We start from the raw sequence: 26,071 nt of genomic DNA on the forward strand, positions 1-26,071 counted from the left end.
GATGAATCCCATTTGGTCATGATGGATAATCCTTTTAATGTACTGTTGGATCCTATTAGCTAGGATCTTGTTGAGAATTTTGGCATCTGTATTCATCAGCGATATCGGTCTGTAATTCTCCTTTTTGATGGGGTCTTTACCTGGTTTGGGGATCAAGGTAATATTGGCCTCATAGAATGAGTTAGGTAGTTTTCCTTCTGTCTCTATTTTTTGAAACAGCTTTAGGAGAATAGGTATTATTTCTTCTTTGAATGTTTGGTAGAATTCCCTGGGGAATCCGTCAGGCCCTGGACTCTTGTTTTGGGGGAGGTTTCTAATCACTGCTTCAATCTCCTCATAGTTAATTGGCCTATTTAAGAAATCTATTTCTTCCTGTTTCAGTCTTGGTAGTTTATAGGTTTCNGTTTATAGGTTTCCAGGAAGGCATCCATTTCTTCCAGGTTGTTTAATTTATTGGCATAAAGCTGTTGATAAAAGTTTCTAATGATCTTTCCTATTTCACTGGTGTTGGTCGTGATCTCTCCCCTTTCATTCATAATTTTATTAATTTGGGTCCTTTCTCTATTCTTTTGAATAAGTCTGACCAGTGGCTTATCGATCTTATTTATTCTTTCAAAGAACCAGCTTCTAGTTCTGTTGATCTGCTCTACTGTGCACCTGGTTTCTAATTCATTGATCTCTGCTCTAATCTTGACCACCTGCCTTCTCATGCCTGGGTGAGGCCTGTTCTTCTGTTCCAGCTCCAGCTTCTTGAGGTGAGAATATAAAAACTGCATTTTAGATTTTTCTGTTCTTTTGAGTGAGGCTTGGATAGCTATGTATTTTCCCCTTAGGACTGCCTTTGCAGTGTCCCATAGGTTCTGGACCGCTCTGTTTTCATTTTTGTTGGTCTCCAAAAATTGTTTAATCTCCTTCTTAATTACCTGGTTTACCCAATCATTCTTGAGCAGGATGGTTCTTAGTTTCCAAGTGTTTGAGTTTCTTCCAAATTTTTCCTTGTCATTGCATTCCAGTTTCAAAGTACTGTGGTCTGTGAATATGCAGGGAATAATCTCAGTCTTTTGGTATCGGTTGAGACCTATTTTGTGACCCAGTATATGGTCTATTCTGGAAAAAGTTCCTTGTGCATTTGAGAAGAATATGTATTCTGTTGTTCTTGGGTGTAGTGTTCTGTATATGTCTATGAGGTCCATCTGGTCCAGCATGTCATTCAAAGCTCTTGTTTCTTTGTTGCTTTTCTGCTTGGGTGATCTCTCTGTTGCTGAGAGTGGAGTGTTGAGGTCCCCTACTATTAACATGTTCTTATCTATATGTATCTTTATTCTGGTTAAGAGTTGGCTTATGTATCTAGCTGCTCCCCTGTTGGGGGCATTTCTTGCTGAATTTTGAACTGAATTGTCAGTCTGATTTTCCAACTCACTAATAGATTTTTATCTACCTTTATACATTATGTTTTTATACTATGTTTTATAATAGTTTCTTTTGTTTTCTATATGATTTCTTTGTTTTACTAATGTCTTGCCATATCTCCTTTAAGTATATCACATTGTGCTTATTTTTAGTTCTTGGTTCAACTTTTCCAACTTCAGGTGTGTATTATTTAGAACTTACCAAGTTATATATTCTAAGACCACAACCAACCCCAAAATCTTAGTGGGATGTAGACTGAAATCAGCACTCCTATCTGAGAAATGCCATTTCTTGGAACAGTGTAGAAGTGGAAAGCGTAAAAGATGACTTTTAAAACTTAATGTTATATGTCACATTTTGCGTACATTTCATTGGCCAAAGAAAATCTTACAGCCACGCCTAATATTAACGAAGTGGAGAAGTATAATCCTCTCACAGGATCTGTCACCAGATTGGGAACACTATGGTTTACCACAACATGGTATGTTTTCTAATTGATTATACTCCTCACAAATCATGTTATTTTGATGTGTGCCCTTAAGAGCTCCTGTCTTGTAATGCATATTGAGGAAAGGCAGAATACCAAGCCTTTTGATCCTTGTGTCTTGTGAATGTAAGAAGGGAGATGATCCCCAAGGTAGAAGGATCCAGTTCCACACTCACATATGTGTAAAAACTGTTAATTGTCCTATGTTGGCCACCACTCTATCTGATAGTGCTTAGGCAAAAGGTGTCTTCCTAAATTGTAATCAAACAGCCCTTGGTCTTTGGAGGACCAAAGAGAGGAATTAGAGGTGGGTATGCTCCAGGGTAGCTGATTATCAGCTTCTTACCTCTATAAACCCCTCTGCTGTTCTAGGTTGAAGGGGCAGGTTCTGATTGTCCCAAGGCAAGCAGGGAAGGAAATGGAGAATAGTTTTGAAGACTTCCTCTACCCTAGCCTCTCATTGTTAGCTTAGGCTATTCTTTGTCCTCACTTTTTCCTGCCTGCTAGTTCAAGGCAACCCTCTGTTCCCCCAAGGGTTTCTTACTGTTTTTCAGTTAAGCCTTGGAATCAGTATCTTTCTCTAGTTTCTACGGTTTTCCAGCATTGTTATTTATGTATGTATGGGGGTGGGATATTCAAGGAGAGCAGTAGCATAAATAAAATAAAAACGTGGACCAGAATAGTTGCCTGAGGAAAGGACCTTGTGAAAGAAGTTGTTTTTGAATTAGAAAATGAGGATTTGGATTGGCATAGAGGATAGGGAGGAAAACACAGAGCAAAGAGATTGGTGAAGTCATGGGGGCCATGAACATGAAATCAGCCTGAGCCAGGTTGGAAGGCTGTGAAAATTTAGGGAGTTAGTTACTTCTTTAGGTTGAGTGATGTCAGGTTAGGGAGGATCTTAATTTCCACTGGGGAAGAGTGAAGGGAGCAAGCTCACCCATGCACACTCTTACCAAGTGCCTGTGCTAGATAACATGGAGAATACATGGTGCACATATAATGTAACCTTTGTCTGAAAGGTGCTGATAATCTTGTTGAGGAAGTAAGACTGGTGCCAATTAAATGATTAGAGATCATTAAGAAGAAATATAATATATATGCAGAATTCTCTGATGCTGAGGAGTTAGGAGGCCTGTACAACTAAGATTAGCTGTGTATGTACTCAGTGGACTACATAACTGAGAAGATTTCACTTTTAAAACAAACTAATGTGGATGCCAAGGAGAACATTAAAATGGATCTGTGGCTTTCAGACCACTGAGTGTGTGTTTTATGTTGTTCCTTTGAGAGGAGACAGTTTAGTATAACGGGTTAGAACATGGACTAAAGCCAGATGGCCTGTATTTAAATTTAGATTCCAGGTATGACTTTGGGCAAGTTAAGTAACTTTTCTGTGCCTCATATCCTTACCTATTAAATGAGGACAATAGTAGCCCCTAACTCATAAGGCAGATCTGCTCACATAACGTTGCCACTCAGTTTCTTCTAAATTAAAGAGCATGTATCAGTGGAATTTGGGGAGAAGAGGACCTGATTCAGAATTAGTAGGGAAGCAGGGTGGTATTACAGAAAGCAATGCAAGGATCTGACCATTTTGTTCCCTGCCTTCTTCCTCACTAGACTGTAAGGTTCCTCTAGGCAGAGATTTGCTTCATCATATCCCAGCCCCTGGCTCGGTGTGTGACATAAAATTGGCACTCGCTATGTATTTGTTGAATGCATTTTCATATGTAATTTTAAGTATAAACCAATTTAATAAATAGTTTTATGTGTTTGGCTATGTATTTGTCCCATAGGTTTGGTATTTTAATTTTTTTAACAACTAGAAATAATCTTTGAAGTATTTGTGACAGGTTTTTTGTTTTTGTTTTTGCTTTTGTTTTTTGCTTTTACAGGCCAGTTGGAATGCCAAAAATGGAAAAAGTTTACTTACATAATCCTAGTTCTGAAGAAACTATTACTTTAGTATCAATATCTGCTACAACATCACATTTTCATGCATCATTTTTTCAAAATAGGGTAAGTATTTCTACTATAAATGTTTCCCTTGAGTTTGAAATTGAAATATCTAGATTTTTTGTATATAATTTCCCTTTGCTGTAATTAAAATCCAATGTGAATGTTTCATATTTGTTTTGGGTTACAGTTTGCCTCATTTCCTAAGAATTATCACTTCTACTCTTAAACACACATTGTTTTTCTCAACATGAAACAACTTAACAATTCCACTTTGAACCTAGGCACTCTGAAAAATGTAGCAGTCAGATATTTATTTGATTTTTTTTTCCTTTTTAATAGTAAGTGATTCCTCAGCACCGTGTTAGTTTTCTGTTGTTCCATAATAAACTGCTACAAACGTGATGGCTTAAAACAACACCCACTTATTAGCACATTAGTTTTCTAAGTTGTAAGTCCAGTGGGCTCTTTGCTCAGAGTATCATAAGGCTATAATTAAGATGTCAGCTGGGCTGAGTCCTTGACTGGAGACTCAGGGAAAATCCACTTCCAAACTCATTCAAATTGTCGGAAGAATTCAGTTCCTTATGCTCGTAGAACTGAGGTCCCCATTTCATTGCTGGCTCTTGGCCAGGGACCTCTCTCAGTTCCCTGGGGCGCCCACATTGCTTGTCACCATCTTCAAGCCAGCAGTAATGCGTCATAGCTCCCTCATGCTTCAGGTCTCTTCAGCTTCCTCTTCCACCGCCAGTGGAGAAAATTCTGCCTTAATCGTGTCATCGGGTCAGAACTACCTGGATAGTCTCCTTTTGGATGAGCTGTGTCAACTAACTAATGACCTCAGTTACATTTGAAAAATCCCTTTTATTGTGTAATATAAATCACCACAGATATGGCATCTCCTCATAGTCACAATCTCAGAGATTAGGGCAGGAAATTTAGGGGGATATTTTAGAGTTCTATCTACCATAAGTATCCTCTAAAATTTAACTTTGTAATCATTTCTGTAGATAGTATGAAAACTTGTAATTAAAAAAAAAATTTATCTGACCAAAAACTTGGGTCTTCAAAAATTTTGAATTTGAGACGATACATACATTAAGCTTTAATAGATAGGCTGATAAAATAACTAATAAATGAGCTTCCAGAAAAGCTAAATAGCAAGGATCAGAGGGAGGTAAATGAGTAGAACTTAATTTCATCTTCCCAGAGTTTCCACTGACTCCTTTGAAGAGATATGACTAAATAAAAAGAATCTTTTTTTAAAGCAGCTAAAATTATACAAATTATTTAGATTTTACATTCCTCCTTTCAAAAATCCTATCTCATCATATGTTGTCCTTAGCTAGCAACTTCCAGAGTAAAAAATAAAATGACATAATTTTGGCTTTTTTAAATTTAAAAGTATTTTATTAGCAAGGAACTGATGAGTTAGCATGTTACTTTCAGTAATAAAAATTTTATTTTTGTAGTACTCATGGAAAACGCCCCTTTTCTAAAATATTTCTTTAAATTTTCCTGGAGCTATTTTTTGTCATTACCTAAAAGATACTTTCAGAGCTTTTATAAACAAGCTGATGTTCTCAAAAAATAGAATGCCTGTGCTGGGGAGAGACTTATGTATTCATTCAGTCCAGTACCCTCATTATGCAAATGAAGAAAGAGCTCAACTCCAGAAAGTTTTGCTTCTATCATGCAATTAATGTCAAGAACCAAGTTGAGGGTCTAGGTGCTCTATTGGCCTGATCTGTATCATATTAAGCTACAGTGTGGGTCATATATGTTACCACCTGCGTATAGACGTGCACTTCTGTGTAAATCCAACCACTCAGCTTCTGGGCCTGGCCAATGTGCAGAGACATGTTGGGTTAAAGAGCAAAATAGTGAAGTGAAAATGGAAACAGTTTAAAAATAGTTCACAACTGCACTACAGATTTTATTTTTAACTCATTAACATTCTTTGCTAATTCAAGCAATGTTTTGTTGCTTCTAAACACCTAAGCTTCACCCTTGTTAAAGGCCAGGGTTTTCACTTTTTTCATGTTTCTGTCGTAAGACATAGACTAGACCGAGAATTACAAATACAGATTGTTAACAGGGACCATATAAATAATGTAAATGAGAGAAGCAGGCCACGTGGAATGAGGGTGACCTGGAGAGCACGTGGCCAGTCCAAAGGGATCAGCCCACACTCAGCTCCAGCCGGTGGTTACCATGTGGGAATGTAAGCCCATGCCCAGTTCTTCTCATGTTCCAAGAAGAATCAGAAATAGGAATTTTTATATGATATCTTCCAGTTTTTACACATTGAAAATAAATTCAATTTTAGAAAAACAGATGGTGTAGACCAAACAAAACAAGCTCACGGCCACTAGCTTGACATTTCCGAACTAAACTCTCCCAGGGACTTATTTCTATACATGAACTTTAAGCAAAAAGAAGAGTTTTTCTGAAAATTCTTCAAAAGATAAACTAAATGTGTGTGTTTTTCAAAGGATAAGTTAAAAATCAGTATGTGTTTTCCTCTGTCAGAAGATGGAATTAAACAATAAAAATAATCTATACCTATCAAAATCTACAGTCAAGTCACCTAGATTTAGCTTCATAAGAAGATAGCCAAAGTCTATGCTATCTTCTCTTACTTTCTTCTTCTTGGTTTCTATCTGAATTTCCTGCAGTAAGGTGTGGACTCCAGCAGCTCAAGAAGTGGAGGGGAGAAATGGAATGAACTCTTGGAGGAAGAAATAACCTTATTTCCCCTCCACTTCAATTTTGTGCCTATATTAAGAGCCTTTGGTGAAAGATTAAAAGAGTCTTCTCATGTCCAGGAGAGCAGACCCTTTCTGTAATTTTATTTTAACTCTCTGTCACCTACAGAATTCCCGGTCAGATCTTATTTACTTGAGAATAGAACATTTTCTGTAACTCATTTAAGTTTTCAGTTATTTCCCAATATCATCTCTGCATTAACTAACCAGTAGGAAGTAGAGAAAAGAGTAGTTATTTTTTTTAAAAGGCCAAGTTTTGGAGCGCCTGGGTGGGTCAGTCGTTAAGCGTCTGCCTTCGGCTCGGGGCGTGATCTTGGAGTCCTGGGATCGAGTCCCGCATCAGGCTCCTCCGCTGGGAGCCTGCTTCTTCCTCTCCCACTCCCCCTGCTTGTGTTCCCTCTCTCACTGGCTGTCTCTCTCTCTGTCAAATAAATAAATAAAATCTTTAAAAAAAATAAAATAAAATAAAAAGCCAAGTTTTATATAACCATATAATAACCCACAGGCAAATAAACCTCTTAGTAAGGTTTTATTTTAACCTGAAAATCAAGAAGAATAAGGGTAATAAGGAATGTGGTTGTGTGACAATTTGTTTTTCTATATATTACTTCTAATAATTATCTGTTATTTGTAATACCTGCTAATTAACTATAATTGTCTGGTTAATTATACTTACAATTTAAAATTCCATAATATTAAGACTGCAATTTAGACCTGTTCATCTTTCTTGACTGTATTGTGTATTGACCATAAAATATGTAATATATGTTTTGTATCAAAGAATACAGATTTTTAATACTCTATTATAATAGTCAAATTTTTATTATGGTAAGAATTATAAAAATGTAGTGCCTTACAGACATAGTAAGCAAACACAACTTATTTTTTCTTGATTGTCTAGAACCTTTTGATTCATTAAATTTTCAGATAATCTGAAGATTAACAAGGAAAACATTATTTCAATCTGTGACTAAAATTAAATGTTTTAGCCCACATATTTTACTATGCTTAATATAATAATAATCTCTTCTCATGGGTTGAAGGTAATTAATGAATATTAATGACTATTTTTAATTAGATATAGAAGCCTGTACATTATTTATTCTATTTCAGGTTAAACTCTGATATCCATGCATGTTAATGGGAATTGAACAAAATGTGATCTAGCAATAGTATGGAAAATTATTATGTGGATAATAAAAAGAATCGATCCATATCTATTGATACGGAATACTATGATACATGTGTTAACGTGTAAGAAAAGAACATTGTAGAGTAGAATATGATGCCATTTCTATAAAAAGTAGAAAATATGTACATATTTGTACATATTATTAAGAGCCAGAGTAAGGTACAGATAGGTAAACTGGGTTAACTGGGTAAGCTGAAAAGGATGAGAATGGGGAAAGGTTTGTTGTATTAACAGTTTCTTCATACATGTTGGCACTGTATCTCCAAGTAAAATAAGCACTTAACTACTTTTGCAATTTAAAACATGTAAGAAAGTTTAAATTAGAAAATAGTTTACCACCTGTGTGGAAATAAGGAATTAATTAATTTAACAAGTATTTCTTAAAAGCCTTCTATGTGCCAGGCACTTTGGATTTATCCCTGAACAACGAAGATTCTTCACTTACACTTCTGGGGGGGTTTGGGTGACAGCAGCAGCAAGAGGGGAGGCAACAGTAATAAATAAATTTTATAAAATATTAGATGATGATGAGCGGATGATTAGATGATAAGCAGAGAAAAAGAGTAAGATAAAGGGATTAGGAGTGCAGTGGGAGGTGTTGTCCAATTTTTTCTTTTTTAAAAAAATTGTGATGTAATTGACATTTAACATTTTTTAAGTTTTAGGTGCACCATTGACATTTAACATTGTGTAAGTTTAAGATGTACAATGTGTTGATCTGATACATTTGTGTATTGCAATATGATTACCACCATAGAGTTAGCTAACACCTCTATCATGTCACATAATTATCATTTCACTTTTCTGGTGGGAACTATTAAGATCTAGTTTCTTAGGAACTTTTAAGTTTATAATATAATGTTGTCTGTGATCACTGTGCTCTGCATTACATTTACAGAACTTCTTTTTCTTCTACATTTGTACCCTTCAGCAACATATCACCAATTCCCTCATCATCCAGTCACTGGTAACCACCATTCTACTCTCCGTTTTTACAAGTTTGGCTTTTTTAGATTCCATATGTATTTCCTGTTTGGCTTATTTCATTTAACACAATGCCTTCAGGGTCCATCCATGTTGTTACAAATGGCAGGATTTCTTTTTTCTCATGGCTGAGTAATATTCCATGCAGAGAGAGAGAGTGTGTGTGTGTGTACCATTTCTTTTTTACCTACTCACCTCTTGATAGACACTTGAGCTGTTTCTATACCTTGGTTATTGTGAATAATGCTGCAGTAAATATGGGAGTGCATTTATTTCTTCAATATCCTGTTTTCATTTCCTTAGGGTAAATTCTCGGAAGTAGGATTGCAAGATCATATGGTGGTTCTATTTTTAATTTTTTGAGGAACCTCCATACTGTTTTGAACCAATTTACATTCCCACCAGCAGTGTACAGGATTCCCTTATCTCCAGGTCTCATCAACACTTGTTTTCTCTACTTGATGATAGCCATTCTAACAGTTATGAAGTGATATCTCATTGTGGTTTTGATTTACATTTCCCTGATGATTAGAATTGTTGAGTATCTTTTTCTATACCTGTTGGCTATGTCTTCTTTGGGAAAATATCTGTTTAATTGCTTTGGCCATTTTTTAAATCAGATTTTTGGGTTTTTGTTATTGAGTTGTATGAATTCCTTATGTATTTTAGTTATTAACCCCTTATCTGACATGATTTGCAATATCGCCTCCCATATTATAGGTTTCCTTTTTGTTCTGTTGACCTTTTATTTTGCTATGCAGAAGTATTTTAGTTTGATATAGTCCCACTCACTGATTTTAGCTTTTGTTGCTTGTGCCTTTGGTGTCATATTCAAAGAATCATGGCCCACTCCAATATCAGTGTTTTCTTCTGGAGGTTTATTGTATCAAGTCTTATATTTAAGCCTTAAATCCATTTTTAATTAATTTTGGTGAGTGATGGAAGATAGGGATCCAATTTCATTTTTCTGCACATGGTTATCCAGTTTTCCTTACACCATTTGTTGATGAGATTACCCTTCCCCGTTGAGTGTTTCTTGGCTTCTTTGTCAAATATTAGTTGACTGCATGTGCGGAGTTTTCTTTCTGGGTTCTGTATTCTGTTCCATTGGTCTATATGCTAATACCATACTGTTTTAATTACTGCAGCTTTATAGTATAGTTTGAAAGAAGGAAGTGTGATCCCTTAGGCTTTGTTCTTTCTTATGATGGTGTTGGCGACTTGGGAGTCTTTACGGTTCCATACAGATTTTAGGGCTGTTTTATCTATTTCTGTAAAAAATGCCTTTGGGATATTGATAGGGATTGCCTTGACTCTATAGATTACTTTAGGTAGTATGGACATTTTGACAGAGAGTTACCCATATATTAATTCGTCCAATCAATGAACATGGGATATCTTCCCATTTGTTTGTGTTTTCAGTTTCTTTCATCAAGGTTTTGTAGTTTTCATAACACAGGCATACCTCAGATATTATGGGTTTGGTTCCAGACCACTGCAGTAAATATTACAATAAAGTGAGTATCACAATTAAATGATTTTTTTTAGTTTTCCAGGGCACATGAAATTTATGTTCACACTGTACCGTAGTCTGTTAAGCATGCAGTATCATTTTGTCTTAAAAAAAAAGTATATGCCCTAATTTTAAAATACTTTAATACTAAAAAATGCTAACCATTATCTGAGCTTTCAGTGAGTCATAATCACTAATCACATATCACCGTAACAAATATAAGAATAATGAAAAAGTTTGAAATATTACAGGAATTACCAAAGTGTGACACAGAGACACAAAGTGAACAAATGCTATTGAAAAGAAATTACACCGATAGACTTGCTTAGCACAAGGTTGCCACACACCCTTCAATTTGTAAAAAATGCAGTATCTGTGGAGTGCAATAAAGTGGAGCTCAATAAAATGAGGTGCACCTGTACAGATTTTTCACCTCCTTGGTTAAATTTATTCCCAAGTATTTTTTTATGCCACTGTGAACAGGATAGTTTTAATTTCTTTTTCAGATGTTTCATTGTTAGTTTATACCAACACAACTGATCTCTGTATGTCGATTTTAAATCCTGCAAATATAGTGAATTTGTTGATTAATTCCAACAGTTTTTTGGTTGAGTCTTTATTTAGGATTTTTTTCTATATAAGATCAGATCATCTGCAAATATGACAATTTTACTTCTTCCTTTCTGATTCAGATGCCTTTTATTTATTTGTTTGCCTAATTGGTCTAACTAGGCCATCCATTATTACATTGAGTAAGTGTGGTGAGAGTGGGCATCCTCAACTTGTTCCTAATCTGGAGGAAAAGCTTTCAGTTGTTTTTTTTGTTCAGTATGATGTGAGCTATGGATTTTTCATATGTGGCCTTTATTTTTTTTTTTAAGATTTTATTTATTGATTTGACGGACAGAGAGCACACAAGCAGAGGGAGCAGCAGAGGGAGAGGGAGAAGCAGGCTCCCCACTGATCAGGGAACCCAATGTGGGGCTCGATCCCAGGACCCTGGGATCATGACCTGAGCTGAAGGTATATGCTTAACTGATTGAGCCACCCAGGCACCCCCATATGTGGCCCTTATTATATAGAGTTGTGTCCTATCTGTACCCAATCTGTTGAGGGTTTTTATCATGAAAATATGTTGTATTTTGTCAAATGCTTTTCTACATTAATTGAGGTGATCATTTGATCTTTTTCATTCTGGTAACATGGTGTATCACATTTATTGATTTGCATATATTGAACCATTCTTTCATCCCAAGGAGAAATCCTACTTGGTCATGGTGAATATAGTACTTTCAATGTGTGTTGAATTCAGTCTGCTAATATTTTTTGAGAATTTTTTCATCTGTATTCATCGAGGGTATTGGTTTATAGTTTTCTTGTTTGCCCTTGTCTGTCTTTGGGGTATCAGGGTAATGCTGGCTTCATAAAATGAGTTTTGAAGTATTCTGTCCCTTCAGTTTTTTAGAAGAGCTTGAAAAGATTGGCATTAATTCTTCTTTAAATGTTTGGTAGAATTCATTAGTCAAACCAGCTTATCCTGGGGTTTTCTATGTTGGGGGGTTTTTGGTTACTGATTCAATCACCTTACTCACTGGTCTGTTCAGATTTTCTATTTCTTCTTGATTCATTCTTGGTAGGTTGTATGTTTCTGAGAATTTATCCATTTCTTAGGTTATCCAATTTGTTGGCATGTAATTGTTCATACTAGTCTCCTACGATCCTGTGTATTTCTGTAATATCATTTGTTATGTCTCCTTGACTTTCACTTCTGACTTTGAGTATTGTCTTGTTTCGTGGTTTGTGTAGCTAAAGGTTTGCCGATTTTGCTTTATCTTTTTGAAACCAGCTCTTAGTTTCAGTGGGGTTTTTTTTCCTTATTGTTTTTCTGGTCTCTATTTTATTTATTTCTGTTCTGATTTTTATTTCTTTTCTTCTGCTAATTTTGGACTTGGGTTTGTTTTTCTATTTCTAGTTCCCTGAGGTATAAAGTTAGGTTGTTTATTTGAGGTGTTTCTATTTTCTTAACATATGCGTTTATAACTATAAAGTCCCTTTTAGAACTGCATTTGCAGCATCCCATAAGTTTTCATATGTTGAGTTTCCATTTTCATTTGTTTCCTTTTTGGTTTCCCTTTGATTTCTTTTTTGACCCCTTGGTTGTTCAGGGGTATGTTGTTTAATTTCCACACATTTGTAGATTTTCCAGCTTCCCTTTTGTTGATTTCTAGTTTCATACCATTATGGTCTGAAAATATACTTGGAATTATTTCAGTCTTCTTAAATTTGCCATAAGACTTGTTCTGTGTACTGTCATATGGTCTGCCTTGGAGAGTGTTTTCTGTGCACTTGAGAAGAACATGTATTTGCTGCCATAGGATGGAATGATCTATAAATGTCTGTTAGGTCTGTTTGGTCTAATGTATGGTTCAAGTCCAACATTTCCTTGTTGGTGTTCTGTCTGGATGATCTATCCATTGGTGAAAGTGGGGTATTGAAGTGCCCTGCTGTTATTGTATTTTCAATTTCTCACTTCAAATCTGTCGATATTTCTTAATATATTTAGGTACTCAATGTTGGGTACATATATATTTATGATTGTTATGCCCTCTTGATTCATTGACCCCTTTATTATTATATTATGACCTTCTTTATCTCTTGTTACCGTTTTGGCTTTTAAAGTCGGTTTCGTCTGATACAAGCAGAGCCCCCCCCCCCCCCACCTTTTGATTTCCACTCGTACCAAATGTCTTTTTCCAGCCCTTCACTTTGAGCCAATGTTTGTCCTTAAAGCTGAAGTTTGCCTTCTGTAGGCAATATAGAGCTAGGTCTCATTTCTTTATCTAGTCCCTATGTGCCTTTTTATTGGTGAATTCGACTCACTTACATTTAGAGTTATTCTTGATATGTAAGGACTTACAGTGCAGTCTTCTTAATGGCTTTTTGATTGTGCTGTGTTTCCACTGATTATTTTTCCCTCTATTTCTGCCTGCCTTTATAGACTTGTGATTTTTTTCCCCCAGTCTGTTTGCCACTTCTTTAAATTTTGTGAATCTTTTTTTTTTTTGCTTCTTGGTACCATGAAACTTACATAAAACACCTTATAAAGCCGTCCATTTTAAGCTGATAGCAACTTAAGTTGTATAAAAGCTTCACCTTTTACTCTTCCCCCTTTTATATGCTTGATGTCATTATTGGCCTTTTTATATTGTGAGTTCAAATTATAACAAATTATATAGCTACAATTATTTTAATACTCTTCTTCTTTAGTCTTTCTGGTACAGTTAAATGGTTAACACACCATCCTATTACAGAATTAGGATTTTCTGTGTCTCGTTGTATATTTACCTTTACCCAGTATGTTGTATACTTCCATATGTTTTTGTATCACTATTAACATCTTTTCATTTCAGCTAGAAGAACTCCTTTAAACATTTCTTACAAAGCAAGTCTAGTGGTGATAAACTTCCTCAGAATTCACCACCAGTTAATTGTTAGTCCAAGAAAGTCATTATTTCTCCTTCACTTATGAAGGATAACTTTGTCAGACAAGAGTATTCTTGGCTAGCAGTTTTTTCTCTCAATACTTTGAGTATCTCATCCCACTTTCTCCTGGCCTGTATGGTTTCTACTGAGAAGTCACTAATTAGCCTCATGGAGTTCCTTTATACATTACAATCTTTTTTTCCCTGGGCGCTTTTAGGATTCTCTCTTTGTCTTTGATTTTTGACAGTTTCATTATACCATATGTTGGAGAAGGTCTTTTGCATTGAGATAATAGGGTGATCTATTAGCTTCATGAACATGGATGTCCAGGCCTCTCCTCAAGTTTGGGAAGTTCTTAGCTATTATTTCTTTAAATAAACTTTCTGCCCCCTTCTCCCTCTCTTCTCTGGAACTCTGATTATTGTATTTGTTCTTAGATGTACTCCCATAGATTCAATAGACTCCTTCACTCTTTTAAATTCTTTTTCCTTTGTTCTATTCTAATGGGATAATTCAAAATTTCTAGATCACTTATTCTGTCTTCTATTTGCTTTACTCTGCCATACATGCTCTCTATTTCATTTTTTTTTTCATTTCAATCAATGAAATCTTAAACTCCAGAATTTCATTGTGGTTCTTTTTTGTTATTTCTTCTCTTTGTTAAATATCTTATTTTGTGTGTGTATTATTTCCTGATTTCATTGCATTGTCCTTCTGAGTTTTCTTGTACACCACTGAGCTTGTTCAAAAGAACTACTTTGAGGGGCGCCTGGGTGGCTCAGTCAGTTAAGCATCTGCCTTCAGCTCAGGTCATGATCCCAGGGTCCTGGGATCGAGCCCCACACCAGGCTCCCTGCTCAGTGGGGAGCCTGCTTCTCCCTCTCCTTCTGCCTGCTGCTCCCCCTGCTTGTGCTCTCTCTCTCTCAAGTAATAAAATCTTAAAAGATTCAAAGTAGTTGCCTTTTTTTTTTTTTCCAGCTAGCTAGATTGCAAAAATCTGTGCTTTTGGTTGTTGGAGAATTACGGTTCTTTTGGTGATCATGTTTTTTGATTTTTCATGTTCCTTGTAGTTTTGCATTTCTGCTTTTATGTTTGAGGTAGCAGACCCCTTCCTAAATCTTTACTTGTTGTCTTCAGATGGGGTATACTGTTTATTGGTGCTGTTATATTTGGATTTTCTCCACCTTTTAGATTTTCCAGAAGGTGGTACTCAAGTTTGTGGTTTCTCCCTTGCCCACACATCCTGCTGTTTTCCTGATAACAGTCCATTTATTGGACTTGCTCTCACCACTGCACTTGGGAGTAAACATGAAGAGCCAACTGCAGAGTGAGAGGACATGTGGGTTTAGCACTAGGGTGTTGGGATGCCTATAGACCCAGTGGGGGTATCATCAGATGAAGTATTCCCAGCGGTTTGTGGGCCGACTTCCTGCTGAAGTCCTGAGCACAGTCATCAGCAACTGTGTACTCTTAATGCCCCTTGATTATTCTTATCTGTCTCTTTCCTGCTCTCTTCCCTTTCCCAGTTTTGGGGGTCCTGCCTCTGTACTCTGGGTGCTGCTGGAAAGAAATGGGTTTCTCCTGACGTGCCCTGCACAACTGGGGTAGTCGGGTACTCACTCACTGCTCTCCTTTTCCCTTGTTGTAAAGGCTTCCACTTCTGGATAATTCATTTCCATGGAGTGTTGCTTTGGTGGAGTAGGGGAAAGGGGAATGGCACTGGGAAAATTCCTCTTACAGTTTCCACTGTGACCAAACATTTTTTTTTCTTCAGTGGCATAATGGAATGTGTCCCCAGAAGGGCTAGACTTCTGCAACGTCTGTCTTGTATGGGTATCTGCCTAGGTCAGCACTCCGCAGGTTTTTTCCTCACCATGGCAAGAGTGGTTGGGGCAAGTGCGCTGATTCTGCAGCCCATACTGAAGTCTGCCCACCTACTACCAGATGCACAGGTGATCGAGACAACTCCCAGGTCCCTTGGCATATGGTGCTGAATCCCACAATTCCCACAAAACCACTTCTGTTTGTGAATGGATTTCTAATCCATAGCTTTAAAAGGAGGGCAAAAAGGAGGAGCGTCTTATGCTGCCATGACAGTCTTATGCTGACATCTCATGCTGCCATCACTCCTCCAATTTTAAATAGAGTCAGGACAGGCTTCATTTAGAAGGTGACATTTGAACAGACTTGAAGGAGGTGAGAGAGAGTACTGAATGGAAAGAAGTGGAATATATGGAAGAAGAACATTCCAGACAGAGGATACAAGCAGCACAAAGGCTCCGATGTGAAAGCATGCCTGTGTGGAAACAGGACAGTGTGGCTAGACCAGAGTGACCCAAGGGTGAGAGAAATGAAGAGGGATGGGAGGGGCAAACTGTCAAGGCCCTTAGAAGCTATGTTGAGGACTTTGGCTTTTATCCTGATTGAAATTGGAAGCCTTCACGGATTTGAGCTGAGAAATAAAATGATAGCTTATATTTATAAGAATCGCTGTTTATCAAAAAGAGACCGCAGAAGAGCAAGGGGAGAATCAGGGACACTAGTTACATTAATTATTGCAGTACCTCATGGTAAGAAGACAGTTACTCCGACAAGGGTGAAGAAGTGAAGAAAGCTGTTGGATTTGTGATATATTTTGAAGACATAGCCCACAGGATTTCCTGATGTGGGACTAAGAGAAAGAGAAGAGTCAAGATTGACTCTATAGTTTTTGTCCCAAGCTACTAAAGGACAGAGTTGCCATCAACTGGAATGAAGAAGGCTGAGGGTAGAACAGATTTCAGGAGTATAATCAGTAGCTCAGTTTTCGACGTTTTAGATTTGAGATGTCTCTTAGACATCCAGGTACAAGTGCCAAGTGACAGTTGGTGTCTGAGTTTAGATTATAAGGGAAAAGACGGGATTTGAAATGGAAGTTTAAGAGTCACTGGTGAAGTCGTAGACCTGGATGAGCCTCCCGAGGGAGCCGGCCAGGGACTAAGCAGTGGTACAAAGGTGAAATACTTAGATGCAGGTAATGTTAAGTTAAAGCTAGCACACCTTGCTTGTTCTTCATTACTTTTTATACTGTTTCCTAATTTTTTATCACACCAAATTCATCTGATTTAGAAAGTGTGCAGGAAAGGGGACGAAAGGATAAATTGTAGCAAATCTGATGAATTCTATGGGAAGATTATGTGTCTGAGCCTGCTGTTCTGTTTTGTTACATCCTTAAGTGTCATTTGGAATTAGATTTTCCCTGTTATTAAAAGAAAAAGGAGGAGGAGGAGGGAGAGGGGAAGGGAGGAGGAGGAGAAGGAGGGAAATATTTGTTCTGTCTCAGCATCTTCTTAAAGTACTGAAATAATAGTGGAGTCAAGTCTTGATAGATACTGAGAACTATCAAAGAGAACTTATACTCTCATTTCTAGACTCTTCCCCGCTGCTTCTCATATATAAATGACATCATGAAGCAAAACCTCATCTTCCATAGGAATTAAGCAGTGAGATTGGTCATGTTTATGGTTTCTTTAATAATTAGGATCTCAGAGATCATCTAATAAAACTGGCTCGTTTTGAATTTAGGACAAATTGAAACCTACAGAGGTTAAATGACTTGCCAAAATCACAGTTTCTTAGTGACAGAACTAGAAACTCAGGTCTCCAATGCATCACCTACTTACTCAAGACTAGATATCCAATTCTGGTAGTAGCAAGAGGTTATACTAAGAATTAAGTGTTCCATGATAATTTTCCTTCCTTTTTGAATTTAGATGGACTTTTAAAAGATGCTATTTAAATATATACGTAAGTTCCCATAAAAGTTTTAAAGGAAACCAGTTTTTCTCTGGCTGGATAAATTTCCCTTTTGAATATCTTCATTGGCATTAGAACTGCTATCAAACAGGAATACCATACTCATTGATTCTAAAACAGTGTTTTCAACATTTTTGTGTCTCTGAACTTGAAACACATCTTACGATGAAGGGCGTAGTACTGTCAATGTTAGCTTGCATTGAAGTTGCATTTTCCCCCAGAGTGACGGCAATGGTGGTACCCACACTACCAACTAAACATTACATTTACTGCTTGAGGTTTTTGAGGGACCACCAATATGTAATCACATTATAAACCTGCATGAGTCCTGAGCTATACTTGAAATTCTAAGAGTAAATTAGTTTTCCTCCCTCAATGCAGTACCCAGAGTGAGCCATACAGATTTCTTCACTGCCCCTTTCTGTGAGGTTTTTGCTATCCCCATGCCTTACTTTAAAATGTGGAAGTTTCTGATTAGCTCTGCATTTTTTAGTGTGGTTTTTTTTCCTTTTTTTCCCCCCTTGGTGATTTACAAAATTAAGCATCTGTATGACAAGCACTAGCATCTTAGATGGGAAAAATGACGTTATTTTCTCAAACAGCCTTGAAGTGCCTCTCTGTGCCCCTAGGTGTCAGCAATGAGTCCTTGAACTGTCAGAGGAGTAATGAAGGTGATAAGTAGGTGACCAGCAACATGACCCCTTAGAGTTAAATTCACAACAGTGGGAAGTGTGGACAGACTGCCTGTGCTCAATGAAATTACCATTTTGTTTAGAGATTTTTGTTGTCTTAATGTAGATTTGAGTTTACTCTTGCCTACCACTAGTTAAACCTTAACATTCAATTATTTGTCCTTGCTCCAGGAAACTGAAGACCCTTATAAAAACTGAGACCCTTATAAAAAAGGTCCAGGCTAAAATACTGTCTTGAGTGAATGTGCAAATATATATATATATTTTTTTATTATAGTATACTTTCAGTAAAATTCACCCATTTTAATGTATAGTTCTGAGTTTTGACAAATTCATAGTCATGTAATTGACAACTCAGTCAACTCAAGCCTCCGAGTATACCCTATTCCAGAGGTTATATAAATGGAACCATGCAGTATATAGCTTTTTGAGTTCACCTTCTTTCATTTAGCTTAATGCATTTCACAGTATCCATGTAGTTGGATGTATCTGTTCTTTGTGCCACTTTATTGCTCAGTAATATTTCATTGGACGACAGTATTACAGTTTGTTTATCCATTCACCAAAGACGTTTACATTTCTCCCAGTTTGGAGTTATTATAAATAAAGCCACTATAAATGTTCATGTATAGATTTTTCTGTGAGCATAAATTTTCTTTTCCTCATTTCCCTTATATAAATACTCAGGAGTGGAATTGCTTGGTCTTACACTACGTATATGCTTAATGGTTTCTCATCGTGAGTGTTCCATTTTGTATTCCCAACAGGAATGAATGTATGCTCCAGCTGTTCAGCATCTTTGTTAGTACTTAGTATTGTGAGGATGGGTTTTGTTTGCTTGTTTTTAATTTTAGTCACTCAAATAGTGTTCATTTTTATTTTAACTTACATTCATCACTGACTAACGATGGTGAAATCTCTTCAGTTACTTATTTGCCATCCATACATTTTCTTTGGTGAAATAGTCTGCTCAATTCTTTCACCTGCTTTTTAATTGGGTTGTTTGTTTTCTTAAATGAGTTCTTTATATATTCTAGATACAGGTCCTTATCACATATGTGATTTGCAAATCTTTTCTCCCTGCTTGCAGCATGTCTTTTCATTCTCGTTACAGAATATTTCCAAGGACAAGTTTTTCATCTCCATGAAGTCCATTTTATCAATTTTTCTTTTATGGGTCATGATTTTTGGACTTGTAGCTAAGAACTCTTTGCCCAAACCAAGGTCACAAAAATTTTCTCCAGTTTTTCTTCCAGAAGTTTAATAATTTTAGATTTTACATTTAGGTCTGTGATCTCTTTTGAGTTAATGTTTGTTTATGGTATGAGCTGTGACTCAAGCTCGTTTTTGTATTGCATATGAGTATACAGTTGTTCCTACACCATTGGTTGAAAAGACTATTCTTTCTCATTGAAATGCCTCTGCATTTTTATCAAAAATCAGTTGACCTCATAAGTGTGGGTCTGTTTCTTGGACTCTCCATTTTTTTCTAATACGTATCTAATAGACTCTAAAATGTCTACCTTTTCACCAGTACCACACTTTATTGTTTACTGTAGCTTTTAAATAATTCTTAGATGCTGTGAGTCGTCCAGTTTTTTTTCTTTTTTCAAAATTGTTTTGCTTTTTTTTTTTTTGAAGAATTTTTTTAAAAGATATTATTTGAGAGAGAGAGCATGGGCGCAGGGGGTGGGGGTGTGGAGGGCAGAGGGAGATGGAGAAGCAGGCTCCCCACTGAGCAGGGAGCCCAACACAGGGCTCAGTCCCAGGACCTAGAAATCATGTCCTGAACCAAAGACAGATGCTTAACCAACTGAGTCACCCAGGTGCCCCTGTTTTGCTCTTTCTATTCCTCCTCCTTGCTGTCTCAGTTTTGAAATCAGCTTGTCAATTTCTTTTGTTTTAAATCTTGCTGGGATTTTTTTTTATTATGTTATTTTGAAGTACTCTTAAATGTATAAAAAAGTAAGTACAAATAGTCTCCTTGTATTCCTCACCCATTTTCTTCTAGTGCTAACATCTTATATAATCAGAATACAATTATCATAACAAGGAAATAAACATTAGTACAATATTACTAAAAAACTTATGAGGGGCACCTGGTGGCTCAGTCAGTTAAGCATCTGCCTTCAGCTCTAGTCATGATTGAGCTCTAGTCCTGTGATTGAGCCCCAGGGCAGGTTCTCCACTTAGCAGGGAGTCTCCTTTCTCTCTCCCTCCGCCCCTCCCCCCTACTGGTTGTGCTCGCTCTCGCTCTCTCTCTCAGTCTCCCACCTCTCTCTCAAATAAATGAATAAAATCTTAAAAATATATATGTGAATTTCATCAGTTTTCCTATCAGCAATGTACTTTTTCTGCTGTAGGATATTATCTCACATTGCATGCAGCATTTTCTCCTTAGACTGAAATTTTTATTGCAGTTGTATTGGATATATAAATCAGTTTGGGGAGGATTAACATCTTAACAATATTGAGTCTTCTGATCCATGAACACAGTATGTCTCCATTTTTTTAAAGGCTTCTTTTGATTTCTTTCAGCAATATTTTGTAGTTTTCATCTTATAGAACTTGCACATTAATAGATTTACACCTCAGTATTTGTGTGTGTGTGATTGTGAATGATGCTTTTTTTAAAAATTAGAATTCTAAAATTCATTGCTAGTATGTGGAAATACAATTGATCATTATATGTTGACCTTGATTCCTGTGATTGGTTAAACTCTTTTATTCTGGGAGGGTTTTTGAAGGTATTTTTGGAGTTCTTTATATAGACAGCAATGCTGTTTGTGAATTAAGACAGATTGTTTTTACTTTTTAATGTGTATGCCTTTTATTTCTTTTTCTTGCCTCATTGCGCTGACCAGTACTTCCAATATAATGTTGATCAGCTGTCATGAGAGGACATCCTTGCCTTGATCACATTTTGGCAGGAAAGCATACAGTCATTCACCATGAAATATGGTAGTTCTAGGGTTTTTTGATGCTGTTTATCAGGTTGAGGAATTTCTCTTCTACTGACCAGTTTATTGAGATTTTGAATCACGAGTGGATATTGAATTTTGTCAATTTGTTTTATGCACCTTTTGAAATGACTATCTGACTTTTCTTTAGTAAATTGATAATATCAATTATGTTGACCTGCATGTTGAACTAGAGTTGCATTATCAAGATAAAACCCACTTAGTCATATGGTATATTACCATTTTTTATATATTGACTGGATTTAATTTGCTAATATTTTGTAGTTGATTGTAGGTCTACATTCATGAGGCTTATTGACTTGTGGTTTTCTTTTCTCATCAAGTCTTTGGCCTTGGTATCACGGTAATGCTGAGCCAATAAAACAAGGTGGGGAATATTCCCTACTTTTCTGTATGCTGTAAAGTTTTCTGTATGCTGTAAAGTACGTAAGATAGATATTAATTCCTCCTAAAATAGATGGTAGAGAATTCTACCATTCTGCCAATGAAAGCATCTGGGCTTGGGCTTTTCTTTGTGGGAAGGTTTTAAACTACAAATTAAACTACTTTAATGGATGTAAGTCTGTCCTGATCATCTGTTTCACTTTGAATGAGCTTTGGCAGATTGTGTTTTTCAAAGAATGTGTCCATTTCTTGTAGTTATTAAATTTAGGGTATACAGTTGTTTGTAATATTCCTTAATCATCCTTTTTATGTGTAAAAGGTATATATTTCAGTTTCTTATATTTTTGTCTTCTTCCTTTTTAATATTGGTTATTTTGTCTAGGTTTTTATCAGTTTTATGGACCTTTTGAAGCATTATCTTTGCTTTTATTGACTTTTGCTATTTTCTATTTTATTCCTTTCTGCTTTTGTCTATTATTTTCTTCCTTTTGTATATTTTGGGTTTAATGTACTCTTTTTTTTTTTAGTTTCTCAAGGTGGAAACATAGATTATTGATTTGAAGCATTTCTTTCCAAAATAAGCATGTAATACTGTGTATTTCCTTCCAAGTATTGATTTAGCTGCAGCAAACAAATTTTGATATGTTGTATTCTAATTTTCAGTTGATTCAAAATATTTTAATTTCCCTGTGACTACTTCTTTGATCAGTGGTTTATTTAGAGGTGTGTTAATTTCAAGGTACTTAGAGATTTACCAAGTGTCTTTCTGTTACTGTGGTTCAAGTGTGACCTCCATCTAGTGTCTGCAGATACAACTCTCCTTTTAGCCTGCTATCAGCTTTTAGCAGAGTGTAAAAATCTTAGCTGAATGTATTTTACTCTATATGGTACCCTCATCTTCCCATTCTCTGCCATGGGTGAGCCAAGACATTCCATCTTTCTTCGGAGGTGCTTGTCTTTCCTTAAATTTGGGGCTACTTGTTACATAAACTCTGTGATAGGTTCAAGAAAAGTTGTGATTTTGTAGATTATTCTTTTAGTTGTTGATAAGCAAGGGAAATGCTCTTTCCAGCTTTCTGCATCCTAAAGTAAAGCCAGAAGTCTCAATGCCATGTATTTTAAGCTACAATCTGGGGAGCATTTTAGAGTTCGAGCCATAGAGGCAGAAAGAGAGGTTGATGACTATGCATTGTAAGGCTTCACTGCAGATAGAACTGCAGTCATAGTCCCTTGAAGTCCATGGAGTAGCCCAATTGTTTTGTTGTAATAAAGTTTTATTTCACTAACTACAGTGACATCCTCAATCTGCACAAAATAACAAGAGTGAGTTTCTGCACGTCACTGCCACCCCTGCCTCCTTTCCTAATTTAAGTTGTGGGCCCATACAGTGCCTTGTGTGAATGGGTGACGGAGGTCAAGGGATTGAGGCCTGGGCTTATTTCTTCTTCGAAATAGTACAAATTGCTGCTTAGTAGTAGAGTAGTACGTCTATATAAGAAGCTCAGCTTTGGCTCGAGTCCTGCCTGATTATGTGATGAGGGAACAGCCATAATTAGGCACTTCATTCCAGCCTAGTGATTGTTGAATGAACAGAACCTAAGGAAACCATCGGCTGTACAGGGTTTTAGGCTGGTAATTGACAAAGCTATATGACTGTGGACATCAATATGAAGACATCTTTTTTATTATTTTCCATTATAGAATAATTTAAAGCTTAAACCTTCATGGGGGAGAACCTAGTTCATGGAAATGATTCTAAGATGATTGTTTTAAAGAACTTCAGCTATTTAATTGTGGTCAGCATTATTGGATTTTTTAGTTACTAGTTTATTTATTGCTCTTCTTTTTCAGAAAATACTTCCAGGAGGAAATACATCATTTGATGTAGTTTTTCTTGCAAGAGTAGTGGGAAATGTAGAAAATACTTTATTTATTAACACATCCAATCATGGGGTATTTACTTACCAGGTAAGAACCGCGATTAAAACTTTCATTTATTTATAAAATATAGTCCTTATCTCTGACATATCATATGACAGCCTATCAAGAACTCTCTTTAAAAACTCAGGGATAATAGACTTAGAGCATTTTTACTCACTGTGGTTATCTATGACTATCCCTATTCAAATCAGACTGAGCAGTTTTTTAAAGCTACAGCTAAAGCATTAATGTAAGATTGGTTAGCAAAATAATAGTAAAAATATTGTACACTGACTAAATTTTTTTAAAATTTTGCACATTTATGAAGCATACTTGATATTAGTTTCAAGATTAAAATATACATGCCTGCTTTTCTTTAGTAAATGATTATTTAAAATTTGTTCTTTTTATGTGTAATTGTTTAGGTTATTAAAATTTGTTAATGTTTTATGAATCAAGATTTTTGTATATCAAGGTTATCAAGATTTTTAAGAAGAATTGCTTATATGGCACTATACTACATACCTTACATGCATTTATGCCTGCATTATAGATACCATTATCCTCATTTTTTTAGATAAGGAAGGTGAAGGTTAGAAAGTCTAAATAATTGGTTCAAATTATGCTACCAGTAGGTTATTGAGCAGGGATTCAGACCCTTGTCTTGCACCTACAAAGACCATCCTAGTAACTCCTGTGTTATACTGCGCTTGGAGCACATTGGTTTAACTCCTTACTTAGCTAATGTCTTAGTTGACAGTTTTTATGATTTTGTTTTCAACAGTCTTCTCCAGGACCCAGAACATACCGTGTATCTTGAAAATTAGCATCAGAGTAAACTGATGAGTCAGGCACTTGTGTTTATGTATGGTGAATAAGTCTTTAATGGTTGTTTACTAGGCAGCCTGCAAAGATGAGTAACTTTGAAGTGCTGTATAGATGACACTCATTTAACAAGCACCTACTGAGTATGTGAAGTCTATCGTAAGACTATTAAGATCTTTGCTCCACAGAGGCACCCCCAGTTGCCTAGGTGGTTGTGGCCAAGCTGGACTACCTTAGGGTTGTGATCAGGTCATCCTCAAGGAGAGCCTTAGTGTCCAACTGTCATTCTTCACCTCTCCACATCTAGTCTTTCACAAAATCCCCCACCTAAATATATCTTGAGTCTGTATACCTCTCTCCTCTTCACTGCCACTGCTTTCTTCTAAGCCATTGCTTCTCACTGGATGACACAGTATCCTCCAACAGAACCTTGCACCTCTCCAGTCCCTACCATAGGCCATCATTCGCTGTAATCATAGTGACCTTCTGTGAATATAAATCACATCTAGTCAACTTCCCCATGGAAACCCTAATGTTGTCCCATTGCTCTTAGAGCAAAATGTAAACCTCTGACTAAGGCCAACAAGGCTCTGAGGTTCTGACTCCCATATAGCCCTCCTACCTCATCCCATTTGACCCTGCTTCTCATCTTATTCCTGGTCTTCAAACAAGTCAACCCCTTTCCTGCCTCATGTCCTCTGTATACTTCCCCTTGCCTGAATATACTCTCGTTGGTGGCTTTTTTTTTCTCATCTTGCTGGTGACATCAGCTCACATCACTTCCCCAGAGAATATTGCCCTGACCATGCTCTCTAAAAGAATATTTCCAGCCTCACCCCATCCAGTTATTCTATATCACATTACCTGTTTTTTAGAACTTTTTTATTGTTATCTAGTCTGTCCCTCATGCTAGGATATAAGCTTTATGACAGCAGGCATATTATCTTTCTTATTCACTATTAAATCACTCACTATGTATATATTTGTGCCTAGCACATCATGGGTACTTAATAAATATTTGTCATTTGAATGACTGGCTCACCCTGTTTAGTCAATCAACCCAGGGCCTTGCCTTCCCATGTGGGTATGACCTGGAGCTGGGCTTGATATTTGAGAAATTGCTTGGGCCCTAAATCCATCTCCATATGGTTGGAGTAAGGAAATCTTTTGATTCCCTATTTTCTTCTTTTCTCTATTCTATGAGCTCATGAAGTACTGCTATCATCTTAAATTCTGAGATATTATAGAAATAATTCTGAATACATATATATATGTAGTAAATCAAATATGTAGCCAAATCAAGTATAGAAACTACATGTGTGATCTTTTTAAAGGTGGTTAAGATTTTTCCATCTAAATAAGACTCACTAGCTACTAGTGAGTTAGTTACTAAAGCAACTCAAATTGCATTTTTTTCACCTTTGAAATAGGTATTTGGTGTTGGAGTTCCAAACCCATATCGATTGAGGCCATTCCTTGGGGCCAGAGTCCCTGTGAACAGCAGTTTCTCACCTATAATAAATATACACAATCCTCACAGTGAGCCTTTACAGGTGAGTTTATGATGGTGATTTTGAATGAGTTTCATTCTGGCAAAAAATTAATACTTAGCATGAAATCTCAGTTTGTTAGAGTTTTCAAGACTATTTTAAATAATGGGGTTTTATGGATGTATCAG

General features: G+C 36.4%; 1 protein-coding gene across 1 annotated transcript in view; it reads left to right on the top strand.

Annotated features, from left to right (window-relative positions):
- TMEM131 (transmembrane protein 131) overlaps positions 1 to 26,071 on the top strand; it is a 245,818-nt gene that overhangs the window by 129,994 nt on the left and 89,753 nt on the right. Inside the window, exons 5-7 of the mRNA XM_002928116.4 lie at positions 3,796 to 3,919; positions 23,500 to 23,616; positions 25,824 to 25,946. Of these exons, the coding sequence (XP_002928162.3) occupies positions 3,796 to 3,919; positions 23,500 to 23,616; positions 25,824 to 25,946 (364 nt within the window). The remainder of the gene's footprint in view (positions 1 to 3,795; positions 3,920 to 23,499; positions 23,617 to 25,823; positions 25,947 to 26,071) is intronic.

The sequence above is a fragment of the Ailuropoda melanoleuca genome, chromosome 4, assembly GCF_002007445.2.
Source record: "Ailuropoda melanoleuca isolate Jingjing chromosome 4, ASM200744v2, whole genome shotgun sequence".
Taxonomy (NCBI): Eukaryota; Metazoa; Chordata; class Mammalia; order Carnivora; family Ursidae; genus Ailuropoda; species Ailuropoda melanoleuca.